The sequence below is a fragment of the Pholcus phalangioides genome, unplaced genomic scaffold, assembly GCF_987345545.1.
Source record: "Pholcus phalangioides strain wild (caught in Gottingen) unplaced genomic scaffold, Ppha-v1.0 ptg000007l_1, whole genome shotgun sequence".
Classification (NCBI taxonomy): domain Eukaryota; kingdom Metazoa; phylum Arthropoda; class Arachnida; order Araneae; family Pholcidae; genus Pholcus; species Pholcus phalangioides.
The window spans coordinates 7,530,720-7,546,198 of NW_028301600.1; the positions used below are offsets into that span (position 1 = coordinate 7,530,720).

At 41.0% G+C, this 15,479-nt stretch overlaps 1 protein-coding gene across 1 annotated transcript in view; it reads left to right on the forward strand.

The window, feature by feature from the left end:
• Positions 1 to 15,479, forward strand: part of LOC149084873 (sodium-dependent dopamine transporter-like) — a 94,684-nt gene that overhangs the window by 51,981 nt on the left and 27,224 nt on the right. Inside the window, exon 5 of the mRNA XM_089232608.1 lies at positions 9,141 to 9,402. Coding sequence (XP_089088734.1) covers positions 9,141 to 9,402 — 262 coding nt within the window. The remainder of the gene's footprint in view (positions 1 to 9,140; positions 9,403 to 15,479) is intronic.

Sequence of the window (15,479 nt, forward strand, 5' to 3'; positions counted from 1 at the left end):
GTCTGATTCACGTCGGACTTTCATATGGAGAACGCCAGGTACCCGTTACCACCAAGACAACATCATTGAACGACACCGTTACGGTGGTGCAGCATTGCTCGTTTGGGGTGGAATTATACTGGGTTCCAGAACAGATCTGCATGTTCAAACCGGAACCATGAAAGCCAAAATTTATCGGGACATCATTCTGGAACAACATATACGTTTGTTTAGGGGTGCCATGGGCGCAGAATTTGTGTTTATGGATCACAACGCCCGTCCTCACCGAGCAAACATCGTAAACGAATGCCTTGAATCTGAGGATATAACCCGTATGGAATGGACAGCATTCTCACCTGACTTGAATCCGATAGAGCATGTGTGGGACATGCTTGGCCGACGAGTTGCAGCCCGTCAACCACCTCCTACACGTGTACCGGAACTTCGGAGAGCATTGCTTGCTGAGTGGAGTGATCTTCCCCAAGATCAGATCGATAATTTGATACTCAGCATGCCTAGGCGTTGTACGGACTGTATTTCATCGCATGGGAGACATACAATGTATTAACCATCATACCAACCATGTAGTAGTAAGTTTTTGTAAAGGAGATATTTTTTACAATTGCTCCAGGGAGCAAAAATTGTAGTTTTTATGAATGGTATCATACATACACCATCGTTTTTGATCTTTATCTTATGTTTAATAAATGGGCTGTGTGAATAAGTAACGTTTGTTTTGTTTCTGAATCTTTATTTGCTGGAGCTGGCATTATCCTTAATTTATGGACATGAGTGTATGTTTGAACAGTGATTCTGAATACATTTTGTAATGTTTAAAACTTGATTAAAAGTTAATATTATTGCAGCTCACAACGCGTCAGAACTTTTATTTGTGCAGGTGCACACATTTTCATTTTCACTTAAAATATGTCCTTTTCCGGCACCTTATCGCGCGACACGGGGTATTTGCCATTACCTTCAAAAACAATAGCGAGATGAGTAAAAGCTTTTGACGACGGACGTTCAAGAATGCTCTAGTCACTAGTCAAGTTGAATGGAGCACAAGTCGTGAGTGTCTAACTCCAAATGTTCAATCGATGGGGTTGAGAAGTGCTGTACCACCTCATACGCTCCGGATTTACGTCTTTGTGACTTTGATCATCAGAGTACAGGGTGTATATAATTAAAGTTCTCGTACTCTGAGCAGATTTTCTCTTAAAAGCTACTTATCCCACCGCACAGCCAAATTTTTAGGATTCCTTAATGACACATGAGAGCCAGAGATTTATGTAATAATAGTCCAATTTTTGACCACCAGACCACCAATGATGAAAAATGTCGCTTTTCTATTGCATTTTTTTCCCATGGTCCATATAGCATATACACTAAGTTTCAAAGGAGGTCCACCAAAACGGGCGCTGCAGAGGTCTGAGTAGTTTCAGTATACTGACACTGCTCAAACCTATATAGCACCCGTTCTGGTGGATGAATTTCATTAAAACTTGATAGATACACTATACGGACCATGGGAAAAAAGGAAAATGCAATAAAAAAAGCCACTTTTTAACCTGGTGGAGGAAATTTGAACTTTATTTGTTGCATAAATCTCTCTCCCAGTCCCATTAGGATATCCTAAAAATTTGGCTGCATTCAGATGAGTACGGGAACTTTAATTATAAACTTATAAACACCCTGTACATGTTCTTTCCAATACCAGGCACCCCTTCATGACAGTTGCCGTCCTTCTTTATGCAGCAGACTGCAGCAGCTCCCCACGCATTCAATAGACCAAGCTATGCCATAGACATCACGACTTCCATATCACTGTCAACACGTTATACAAAATCCTGGTGACTACATCGAAAGCATGTAAAACTTGAAACTATATAGGTTACATGACGCAGGCGGACTACGAATTTAACCATTCTACGAAGCAGCCGGCTTTTTTACAGCACAGTACCATTTTGTGAGATGGCTAACTGACATTCTCTCAGCCACATTTTGTCATATTACATTTCATTCCACAATATTCCTTCCACGTTTAGTCTAATTTGTAAATCGGAAAAGATTTCAACTTTTTTTTGCAAACCGGTCGAAATGTCAACTACGTTTACTTGACCTAACGGTGAAGTGTGTGAATAATAACGTTTATTACGCAGGAACTAAAATAAAAATTAAAAAAAAAAAATCAAAAACACGTAAAAATCATAAATTGACCTCATCTTCTTAAGTAATGTTCTCCTAAAGTCATTCTTCCACTTTTCCGAGGCTTAGTTCGTCCAGAACTGGAGTACGCCGTAAGGTTGTGGAGACCATACCTGCAAAGGGACATAGACTTGGTCGAAGGGATGCAGAAATTGATTCAATCGGGTGATCATGGAACAAAGAACTGCTAATTCTATGATTTCAACACAGGGGTTGAGTTTTTATTAGTGACTACTAATTATTTAGTAGACATGAAGATGCGCAACCGGAGTCAATATGCAGAAACCGCAATGAAAAATTTACACCAATAACAAAGTGACCACGTTTTTTACAAAGCAATACTGTGTGTGTTTTGCATACTCGATAACGGATATACTTTTTTTCAAACCGAGCACACACAACTCCGGTCTATCACCGTTGGCTATCACTACCGATTGAGTTGTGCCGGAAATGTGAGTATGTGTGTACCTAATGCGGTACCTCTTTACGGTTTGAGTGCGCATATAGTGTTGTGTGCGAATTTTTAGTGCTGTCATCTATATTTCAAATTGTGAGTGATGCAACGGTTGAATATTTATGCCGTTGTAGGCCTATTGCTCTCTGTGCGAAACTTTTTAATGAGAAGATCGATCACCGCTGTGGTAGCGGTGGTATACTGATAAACTCGATCGGGTATAGATGGGATTGTCAGCAAATCCGCAGATGACGCGAAGAACGACCATTAGGGTTGATAAGTGCATGGTCGTTCATTTTGGTTCAAAGAACCCATGTTTCACTTACGAGTTGAATGGTATCACTATCCCGGATGCAACTAGGGTCGCGATTTGGGAATTCTCATTGACGAGCGGCTTAGGTTTTCTGAACATTATTCAGCGATGGTCAAAAAAGCCAACAGAATGCTCGGGGGGTTTCATTCTTAAAAAGGACTCTTTGCGTTCTTCTAAAGTCATTCTTCCCCTTTTTCGAGGGTTAGTTCGTCCTCGACTGGAGTACGCCGTAAGGTTGTGGAGACCATACCTGCAAAGGGACATAGACTTGGTCGAGGGGATGCAGAAAAGAGCCATACATGCTCTTGATGGTACACAAAACTTGGGATATAAAGACAGATTTGATTTCTCTAATATGTTTACATTAGAAGAAAGGAGGTGTCGGGGGGAGGGATATGATTGAAGTGTTTAAAATTTTCAACGGGATCGATAAGATGAACCATCAGTTATTGATACACCGTCAATCGACTGCTTCGAGAAGAGGACGCCAGTATCGTTTAGTGAGGTTGTGGTGCTACAGGCAGTTTTTCTCTAAGGGTTGTCAATAAGTAGAATAGCTTACCCCCGGGGGGGGGGGGGTCGGGAATTCACATAATTTATACGGTTGAAAAGAAGTACGATAAACATATTGGGATAAATCGAGAAGCTATCCATACTTAGAAAAGACAACGATAATCTTCTTTTATGGGCAGTGTACTGTATTATACGTAGACTGACCATATTTACTCGAGAAAAATACGTGAAATTGAGCTTTGAAATACGGGAAAATATGGGACATCGACAACTATCGCCGAAAATGATGCTAAAAGTAAACATAGTCGCCAATTCCGGGAAATGAAGCAAAATGCAGTGAATCAAAAATATGAAAGACAAATGTGTGAGATGCACATTCTTGTTTGTAGTCGTAATTATCTTAATGTAATTTCTGTGTTGGAAAGAAAATTTTAATCGTTGATTTGAAGAATAAAAAAAAGTCAAGTTGGCTTCGTGGAAAACTGGGGCATTTTTGCAAAAAAGGCGGGACAGCCAAAAAAACAGAAAAAACCGGGACTCTCCCGGGAAATACGGGACGTATGGTCACCCTAATTATACTTGGTGTCTCGTAAGTGCTAATGCGGCCTTTATCTCATGTTAACCATTCGTCGCAGAGATTTTTTAAAATGCTCAAAATGTGTTCGAAAATTGCCCTGTACCAGTTTTGAGAGAGGGAATACATTGTGTCACAAAATAAATAATGTAGATCTCCATACGGTTCCCCTGTCATCTCACTTCCAATGAGAAAGTTGTTGCCCTGTCTCTCCTGTGTGATGCCAACAAAAAAAAAATCCTCATTTCTAAGTGCAAGTTCCAACAGCTAAAGTTCTAAGTTGCAGCAGCTTTCTGATTGGAAGTTAGTAGACAGGAGAGGACCGTATAAAGATTTAGTTTTCTTATTTTGGGGCACATTCTATTTTCACTCTCAGAACTGGTACAAAACACATTTTGAGCATTTTTTTTATTGGAATCGCACCTCTACGACGAACGGTTCGTGAGATTAAAGCCACATCAGAGCTTACGGGACACCCTGTATTTTATTAACTATTAGTTTATTCTCGTCGTACATGTTCTTATACTCGGTTGCTGTATTTTAGTTATATTTGGCATCCATATTTTTTACAGGCATCTTTTTTCTGTCACTTCGTTGGGCAATTTGCCTGTTGTGGTCTTGCATTTTGTATTTATATTTGTATATATCAGGATGAGCTTAAAGTATTGCAGGTACTATAATCACGATTACTATGCACGAAAGTTTTCGTTAATATTTATCAATATTTCTCAGTTTATTTTGTTTTTTGCCGTCTTCGAACAGGTTTTGTTCGCCAAAAAAGTTATTTTGATGTAGCTGACTGTCATGGTCATCATCGGCGACGGGGCCCAACTTGATTTGGATGCCACTCGCTTCACTCACCGTCCGCTAAATATCAATAGTTAGTTTGGTAATGCATGTGTGAACATAACTACCGCATATAGATTACCCGAGAGCCCCAAATCCAGGAATCGGAACCAAATTCACAATTCGGCTGTTTATCTTCTGTCGTATTTTAGAGCGGCCAATAATTAGTCGCACCGTATTGTAAGCGAGAAATGTCACTCAATCTAGATGAGTTAGTTTCCGTCCTCTCACACAGTTAGATTAGGTTACAAATACAAAGGCCACGAGGGAAAAATCCCCAACGAGGTGGTTGAAAAAATTATGCCTATAGAAATATGGGTGTCGCATATACAATCAGACAACTACAGCAACCCAATATAAAAGCATATATATCACAAAAAAATTGATAATATACAGGGTGGGCAAAAAGTGCGTAGAAACTTTAAAAATGAATAAAAACCGGAAAAATAACCGAAATAAAAACGGTTTGCAGGGTTAGCATCACTAGGTCATGGGAATTTTTTTAAGACAGGAAAAAATAACTCAAAAACAGCCGATAGGTGGGCGTTGACGTACACAAGTAAAAAAAAGATACACAAATAACAAACAGAATACCTCCAAATCGTTTGTTACAGCAATATGTGTTCCACATGACCACCACCACAGGCGAGTCACACACATTGCAGGCGAGTCACAAATCCAGCAATGGCAGAGTGCAGCAGGTCCACATACATGGTTTACAACGGTGAATTCGTTGTGGATTAGGAGCGCGCCAGTTCTTATAACTGTCTCATTTGCATATTTCCACCGAAGTCACCCGTACCAGCGCCACCTATCGGCTGTTTTTCGTGTTATTTTTTTCTGTCTCAAAAAAATTCCCGTGATCTAGCGATGCTAACCCTGCAAACCGTTTCTTATTTCGGTTATTTTTCCGGTTTTTATTCATTTTTAAAGTTTCTACGCACTTTTTGCCCACCTTGTATAATACACTGCCCAAAAAAAGATTATGGTTGTCTTATCTAAGTATGAATTGCTTCTCGATTCATCCCACATGTTTATTGTACTTCTTTTTAAACGTAGGAATCGTGTTAGAATTCACGACCCCCGGAAGTAAGCTATTCCATTTATTAACAACCCTATTAGAGAAAAATTCCCTGCGACATCACAACATGGAATTGTCCCTTACTAAACGATACTGATGTCCCCTTGTCGAAGCAGTTGATTGACGGTGCATTAATAACTATCTCATGGCTCATTCTATCCATCCCGTTGAAAATTTTGAACACTTTGATCATATCCCCCGACACCTGCGTTCTTCCAGTGTAAACATGCTCAAGAAATCAAGTCTTTCTTCATAGCTCAAGCTTTGTGTGCCAACAAGCGCACGCGTAGCTTTTCTCTGCACCCTGTCAACTAAGTCTGTGTTCCTTTGTAAGTATGTGGTCTGCAAAACCTTACGGCATACTCCAGTCGAGGACGAACTAACCCTCGGAAAAGGGGAAGAATGACTTTAGAAAAACGCAAAGAGACCTTTTTAAGAATGAAACCCCCCCCCCCCCCGAGCATTCTGTTGGCTTTTTTGACCATCGCTGAATAATGTTCAGAAAACCTAAGCCGCTCGTCAATGAGAATTCCCAAATCGCGACCCTAGTTGCATCCGGGATAGTGATACCATTCAACTCGTAAGCGAAACTTGGGTTCTTTGAACCAAAATGAGCGACCATGCACTTATCAACACTAATGGTCGTTCTTCACGTCATCTGCGGATTTGCTGACAATCCCATCTATACCCGATCGAGTTTATCAGTATACCCCACCGCTACCACAGCGGTGATCGGCTGAAGTTTGTTCTCTGTGATCGATCTTCCCATTAAAAAGTCTCGCCACAGAGAGCAATAGGCCTACAACGACATAAATATTCAACCGTTGCATCACTCACAATTTGAAATATAGATGACAGCACTAAAAATTTGCACACAACACTATATGCGCACTCAAACCGTAAAGAGGTACCGCATTAGGTACACACATACTCACATTTCCGGCACAACTCAATCGGTTGTGATAGCCAACAGTGATAGACCGGAGTTGTGTGTGTGTGTGTGTGTGTGTGCTCGGTTTGAAAAAAAGTACACTGCTGGCCACCCAAATTGCAACACCAAGAAAGACAAGAGATATCGCAACAATATTTATTTTGTAGATAACATGTTGACCAAGCGTCGAATGATTAAATTTATAGACTTCTGTGAAGTGTGGTTCCTGCCAAAATCAGTAGCCAGAGTAGCCGCCATTGTTGGAGATCACCGCTGCCACACGCCTCGGCATTGATTCAAAGAGACTTTGGATGTGTTCTTGGGGTACAGCAGACTAAGCAGCTTCCACGCGTTGCCAAAGTTGATCTGGTGTGGCAGCTGGGGATGTAATCTGGGTCAATCGTTGAGCAACCATGGACCACATGTTTTCTATCGGCGAAAGATCCGGAGAGCGAGCTGGCCAGGGAAGCAATTCAATCTGGCGATTGACGAAGAACCTTTGGACAATGCGTGCCACGTGTGGTCGCACATTATCCTGTTGAAATATGGCTGTGGGCAAGCCCTGAAGGTAAGGAAGGACAACTGGCTCCAACACCTCGGAGATGTAGCGCTGGCTTTTTAAAGTACCGGCAATGCGTACTAGAGGAGTGCGAGAGTGATATCCAATACCGCCCCATACCATAATACCCGGTGCAGGACCAGTGTGGCGGTGCATAACGCAGCTGTTCAGCATCCTCTCTCCACGGTGTCTCCAGACTCGAATCCGACCATCGTGGTGTTGCAGACAGAAGCGTGACTCGTCAGTAAAGACAGTTTCATTCCATTGTGCCGTCCACATCCTTCTTTCATCGCACCATTGGCGGCGGAGACGTCTGTGGTTCTGCGTCAAGGGTAGACGAAGCAATGGACGTCTTGCGGACAGACCACTCTGCTGTAAACGGCGTCGAATGGTACGCGCAGACACTGGATGATGCGGTACAGACTGAATGTGCTGTGCTATGGTTCGTGATGTGGCTGAGCGATCCGTCACTGCCATACGCACAATACGCCTGTCATCACGTGAAGTGGTGCACTGAGGTGGATGCGATCGAACACGTCGGTCTGTCGTACCCTCCTGCATCCAACGATCACATATCCGCATTACAGTTGTTTGGTTTCGTCCAACACGACTACCGATTTCCCTGAAAGATAATCCACAATCTCGGTAGGCCACTATCCTTCCTCTGTCGAACTCGGATACTTGATCAAAAGATGATCGCTGTTTTCTACGAGGCATAATTGATCGTTTTTTTGAAAAAACCACAAGAAAAACACAATTGCCGTACTTCAAAAAGGCCGAAATCTCCAAGCCTTAAATAGCGCTTTGAAGTGGCGCCACAGGCGCGCGTGATGTGCGTCTGCGCTGAAATTCTAATCATTTGCATATCTCAAATCCGCTAATGCATGTTGTAAATTTCATATTATTTGCATGCTTCCTTCAGGGTGTTGCATTTACGGTGGCCAGCAGTGTATATCCCTTATCGAGTATGCAAAACACACACAGCATTGCTTTGTTAAAAAAGTGGTCACTTTGTTATTGGTGTAAATTTTTCCTTGCGGTTTCTACATATTGACTCCGGTTGCGCATCTTTATGTCTACTAAATAATTAGTAGTCACTAATAAAAACTCAACCCCCGTGTTGAAATCATAGAATTAGCAGTTCTTTGATCCATGATCACCCGATTGAATCAATCCTGTGTACAATGTGGAAGGGTCTATGCAAAAAGTAAATTGGAATCGAGTCGCTTGTTTCAGCACGACTTGCGAATATATTAATCCTTGTGACAAAGATTTTGCCAGTTGAGTGAACTTTTAGTTCTTGAAGTTTTCAGAAATTAAATAGCAAAGGGATAATGTCGAACAATGGAATGCTGACGTTAAAGTTACGATCGTAGTCTGTTTGGTTGCTATCAGGTAATAACTAAAAGCTAAAATATGTGAGGAAGTTATTGGAATTGGATCGAAAATTTGACTATCGATGACTACTAAATACTGGTGTATATTCTGAAATTCAGCAAAAAGCCTATAAAAAATTGCATGATCTTATAAAAATACGAGGTAAATTTTTCATGAACGTTTTATTTTTTTTATTCACATTCAAATTATCAACTTAATAAACACATTTTTCTGTATTTTTTTGTGTTTGACAGGAAAAAAAACTAGATGACATTTTAATGTAATAACTTACAATTCTTCATTTTCAGGTGTTGGTTATTGCGCTGTATTGGTATCGTGGTACGTTTCGTTTTACTATAATGTCATCATTGGATGGACGATTTACTACATGTTCATTTCGTTTTCGGCTGAACTTCCATGGATACGTTGCAACAATCCTTGGAATACTGACCGCTGTTGGGAAAGTCGTAACAGCACCGCACTGGATGTTGACGTTTTTGCCTCAGTCCGTAATGGAACAGAAGCTCTGTTTAAGACGAATAAAACATCTCCTGCTATAGAGTTTTTTGAGTAAGCATTCGTTTAGAATATACTTCATATGTGAAACGTACTTCTATCTCTTTTCCTGTTTGTACCGTAATTAGAATTAACAAAAAGAAAAGTTTATGGGTGCGCTGAATCAAATTAACCATTAAATCTTGATGACATGTAGAACCCCGCAAAAAGTTGAAACTAGTTTATACGTATTATTTTATTAAGGAAAACTAACACATAATACTCGAAAAAGAGCCTAAAAAACTTATTGACGATGAATAATACAGGGTTGTGCATGAAGAAGCTAACCACCTCGCTGCATGAAAATCGTCTTTTAATGATGCAATGGAAATGTGACATCATAGTAATGATTGATATGAATACTAACGAACTCCCACCAAGTAAATAATAATCACGTGGACTTATCAGGTGACCTTGGGAACACAAGCCTTTTCCTCGGCTTAAAATACCTCATGAATGCGAGTAAGCGAAATGCCAGCAGTATTACCAGTCACTTACTTCATAGAAGAAATATAACTCACACGCTCCCGATATACACTGCTCAAAACAATTAGGGGAGCAAGCAAAAAAGTGAAGAAAACCGTGCGAGACAGCCACGTATTGGCATACAATGGATAGTACACGCGTATCAATGCGCAATACAGAAAAAAGACGTAAAAAAATTTGGAATTAAGCTTTAATTCTTTGAAAATATGGAAAAAACATGAAAAGATGATTTAGGGCAACAATTTGGTTACATGTAAACGATAAAAAAAAGGACTGTTTAGACATGATGCATGAGTTTTAATAAGGCGTGTGGTCTCCTCGACCACACGCTCAAGACTGCTGCACACCTGTTTGCCATGGATGCGATGAGGTTATCGATCAGACTTTGGGGAATACTGGTCCACTCCTCAAGAAGTGCAATCTGCAAGTCTCGGACAGTAACAGGCGGCCTTGGTCGCGCAGCAATGCGTCATCCGAGCATGTCCCAAACATGCTCGATTGGATTCAGGTCAGGAGAGCACGCTGGCCATTCCATACGCTGTATTGTTTCAGCTTCAAACATGTTCTCCACCAGCCGCGCTCTATGCGGTCGGGCATTATCATCCTGGAAAACAAAGGAATCTCCAATGGCTCCAGCGTAAGGGATGACATGAGGTCGCAGTATCTCGTCTGCATACCTTCGGGCCGTCAAAGTGCCATTCCGAATGATATGCAGGTCCATACGTCCACCTATGCTGATTCCACCCCATACCATCCAACCAGCGCGTCTGTATTGTGACCTTTCACGAACGAATGCGGGGTTATTTCGAGTGCCCCTGTCCCTCCATACCAGAGCACGTCGGGTGTCACACTCCAGACTGAATCGGGACTCGTCTGTAAACAGCACTTGGCTCCAATCATGTTGCTCCCAATCTCGATGTTCAGCAGCCCATCTTCTTCGGGCCGCACGGTGGCGTGGGGTCAACGGAATGCAGACCATTGGCCTACGTGCATAGAACCCTCCCTCATGAAGCCGATTACGTACTGTTTGGCTGGACAACCTTCGTTCTGTTGCCAAGAGCAACCGTCTTTGCAGCTGCGTAGCATTCTCTGTTCTGTTTCGACGGGCTGTTAACCGTATATACCGATCATCAGTTGCTGTAGTGGCGCGTGGCCGACCTTGCCCTGGTCGACGTCTAACATTTCCTGTTTCTTGGAATCGATTCCACAGCCTTGCAACAACACTTCTGGCGACTCCAACAGTGTCCGTGACACTACGTTGTGTTTGCCCGGATTCCAGTCTGCCTATAACACGCCATGCCATGGATTCCGGTAAATCACGTTGTTGAGACATCCTCAAGTCACCTTGTCTCAAAAAAAAATACTGCGCAATCGAATTTCACAGTTACGGCAGTGAAACAGACGTTTCTGCAACATCCCGATTTCTGCCCTTATCTCCTTTTTCTGGTTTTTGACGTCATGAACTTTGATTTGCATATGAAGTTTTCTTCTTCCGTTTCCTGCTAGGCTTTAAATTATGGATGTTTCATTTTATGTTACTTATCGGTATACATCTTTGCGTAATTTTGTTAAAACCATGTGCTCCCCTAATTGTTTTGAGCAGTGTATTTGAACAAAATTCACCCAGAATGTTAAAATAAATGTCCGTGTTGACTGTGGATTATTGGGCCGATGGTATATAAGCATTACACGCCGATCTTTTGGTTGTGTGGAAGACGCGATGCATGGGAAGTAGCCGTAGCCAAACACCCGGTGTTCTGCGAATTAACATATACCGAAAAATAAAACCCCGTTTCGTCACTCTTAAAAAATATCTGAGGAAATTTATAACCGTCTGCAACCACGTCTAACAGTCATGAGTAAGCAGTTATGGTATTTTTTTGTCAGGCTTTCTGAAATAATAAGACAACTGTCTCTTGATAAGTTCTGAATTTCAGGGTTTTTGGACAACGTTCTCTTAGGCCGCGATTACACTATAAAAGTTTGATAAAAGTCTTTTTATAAAACTTGAAAAATTCAACCAATGTTATTGGTCACATTCTAAAATTACAACCGATGATTTCATTGGTTGCATTTTTCAAATTCTATAAAAGGACTTTTATCAAACTTTTATAGTGTAATCCCGGCCTTACTCACTTTGGTCCGTTAATCGAGTTTTGTGGTAGTCTTCCGAAGGCTTTGTCATTTTCCCGTCCGGACGGCGGCAATTCTGTCCTTTAATGCATTTACAATGCACGCTGTAGTGCGCATTTTCTCGCCTTCGAATTCTGCTTTTCATAGCCGATATGGAAACATCTCCTTAAATGATTCTTTATTTCCTTGAACGAAATATGCCGCTACGATGGCAACATGTTCGGGTATTGAATACGGAATATTTTTGAAGCCGAATACATGATGCAAATACAACGCAGACAATTCAAATTCAATAGCGCAAACACTACAAAATGCAATAGTGCAATTAAATCAATACGCTTGCTACATTTTATGTACCGATAATCGAACTATTAACTATTGATAGATATGTTTGGATGCTGTAATGGAGGAGTGAGTGAAAAGAATTAACACCCCAATATATAAGATCTTATATATAAAATAAATCTTATCTATACAGGGGAAGTTAGGGAGGCAGGCCGCTGTTTCGTGCCCAACTATGAAGGTTTCAAAAATCTCTGAAAACTACTTTACTGTGCACACCAACTGCGGTCATATATTACCGTATGGCAATTTCCAACCAGTGGAGTTAGGAGGGAAATGAAGAAGCCATCTATTGGTGGTCGCCTCGGTAGGTAAAGAACTTGGTTTCTGATGTTTTTCCTCAGATTCGAGCCCGTGGAACTTGACCGTGACCTTCATGTTGGAAGACGAGCGTCTTACTAATGCACCACTCGGATACTTAATCTCAGAGAACTGGTTACTCCAATGGTTGTGTCCCGTTAAGTTTTGAGTAAGACGGCTCTTGATTTGAATAGTTATAGTAAATACACATATATGTATCGTTAATTTTTAATGCAATTGTATATGCCTATCGCTCCACACTGATGTTTGAAATTAAGAAAACTAATGATTTTTAATTTCCGAATTACTACACACAGACTGAACCAAAAAAAAAATATGCTGTTAAATAATAATGCAATAGCCTGATTTCGAATACACAATCCTACTCATACCTGAAGGTAACGCTGCGATCACGTAGGCACAAAAAATTGGCCGTTTGTTACGCAGTACTTCGTTCGTAAATGTCAGTGATAATTATAGTGTTTGTAGCAAAATTTTGTGAAATTTCAACTGCAGTCTGGTAGAAAAATTTATCTGCATTGTTCAGACGACGGAATGAATTGAAGGGTAAAAGGGTAAAAAGTGGTAAATACTGTAAGTGCTAAAAGGAAATGTTGGGAAATCGCAATAATTGTTTTTACAGCATGTAGGGACGTTCACATTTGCGACCTCTTTACACGCTCTTTTGAACCACTTGGAGCAGCGCTTCTTAAAGTGTGCATCACGGCTCCGAAGGGCGTAGTGGCGAGCTGAAGTTATTGATTTGTGTGCCTATTCATGCTTTAAAGTAGCTTTTTATAAGTGAAAATATCTACTGAACTGTTCTGGGGAGCCGCAGATGAACCATGTGTTGGGCTAAGAAGGCGCGGGTGACAAAAATTGAAAACCACTGACTTAGAGGACTACCAGGCACTTTTCACATTGAAAACATTATAAATCATTGCTCATTTGACACTTTAACGTAAAAAATGGTGTTTGAATTTTTGTTGGCACTTACAGTGTTTACCAGTTTTCCAGTTTTACCCTTCAATTGTTGGTAGATTTGAGACCGGGGTGCTCCGAGGCTAAGAATACATGAGAACTGAATGGAACGCCGATTGTCATCTGCAATTTGTGGTAACAATGTTTCAGGAGATAAGATCCATACCCATAAGTCCCGGAAAGGACGTTCAAGAGCGATGATGGCCTATGAAGATCCGGACTAGGCACTTTAAAAAAGACGCTAAAAGACTGCAGTAACCGCACAGCTCTCTCGTGAGCTCCCTAACACCACTGGAACCATGGTTTCAAGTATTGTTGTTTCCTGAAGGCTTCTTGGGAGAGTTTTTATGCTAGAAGCTCTCTCACGCTCACACACAAGAAATCGCACCGGGCATGGTCAGACAACATTAGCCGAGGACTCAACTTCAGTAGACCCAAGTTCTTTTCAATGGCGAGTTTGGATTCAGCTTAGATACTGATTATCAACGAGTCTTGATCTGGACAGGAACTGGGAGGCGATACTATTCCATTGTATAACATCTGTGATTGGAACCACTATGAGAGCGTAGTTGTAATTTTCTTGGCGGTTAAATCATATTAGATGGACGCAAGAAGCTTAGTGTGTTTGATAGAAGCTTTCTGACAACTCAGAAGCTTAAAAAGATCTTAATCTGGGTCCAAACCCGCAAAATTCCGCCACAGAAACACCGGTTTTGAGGTGTGGCTAGCACAGCGCGGGCGATTTTAATGGTCAATTTTGCTTAGCCACGCCCAAAAACCGATTTTTGTGCTATGGAATTCTGTGGAGTTCTGCGGGTGTGGACCCAACTTTAGAGCCCTATGTCCTACAACTCAGAGCGCAGACTTTTTTTATTTACGACAGTGTCTATCCCAACTGGTGGACAAAAAAATTCGAAGTGAAGGTATTCGGTGGATAAATTGGTCAGTTAGATTCCTAGGATTGAAATCGATTGAACATGTCTGAACTGCACTTGGGAAAGCAATTGTAAATTGTCAACTGCCTTCGAAAACCATGCAGCAGTGGGTGCGGCTGCCACAGGGATTCATGGACTGTTTTGTTAAAAGTAAGACAAACCATAGTATAAAATTTGTGTCTATTCGAATTGACCGTACATTCTGTAAACCTCATCTTAAGTGTGCCTTCTTGAAACGTCAGTTTTTAACATTTCTGTTCTTGTGAGCATTGCTCACCATTACGAGTGGGTATTTTCACTGTTGGGCGATACAAACTGCTTGTGCCAGTCTTATATATTCTGTACCAATACTAAATTTTATTGAATTCTGTCGGTATTATTTTAGAAATTCGAAAAGAGAAATCGTGTATGTTCTCTCAGTTTTGAAAACCAGTGTATAGCAAAGTATACATTTGTAGCCTGGATACACCAATGTTATAACGTTTTTCAAAGTGGCCCCAACTGTATTTGCCTTTGATGTCTTCGGTGGTTTTAATGGACCTAAGTTAGCTTTTTGGAATATATCTTGTTGATGTATCCTCGGAGACAACAAACAACCTTAGAAGAAACAGAACAAAAAACATAAAAAAAGAAATCGTTCCATTACATACTCGAGGAGAAATAGTCACGGATTTCACGGTTCATGGTACACTTCATCGCCGCTAAATTGAAAGCACGCATCTTGTGGATTAATCGATACCAGAATTAGTGAACAGGACGATTCCCACGTCGACAACAACAACATTTAGCTGTCAAAGTCTTTCTACTTCTTATTTTTCGTTATGCACGTGCCATTGGTGTTTCATGTCTCATGCGTAAATCGTATTACAAGTGTAATCTCGTGGTATATGGAGGGAATTCTTATATGAGCAAAAG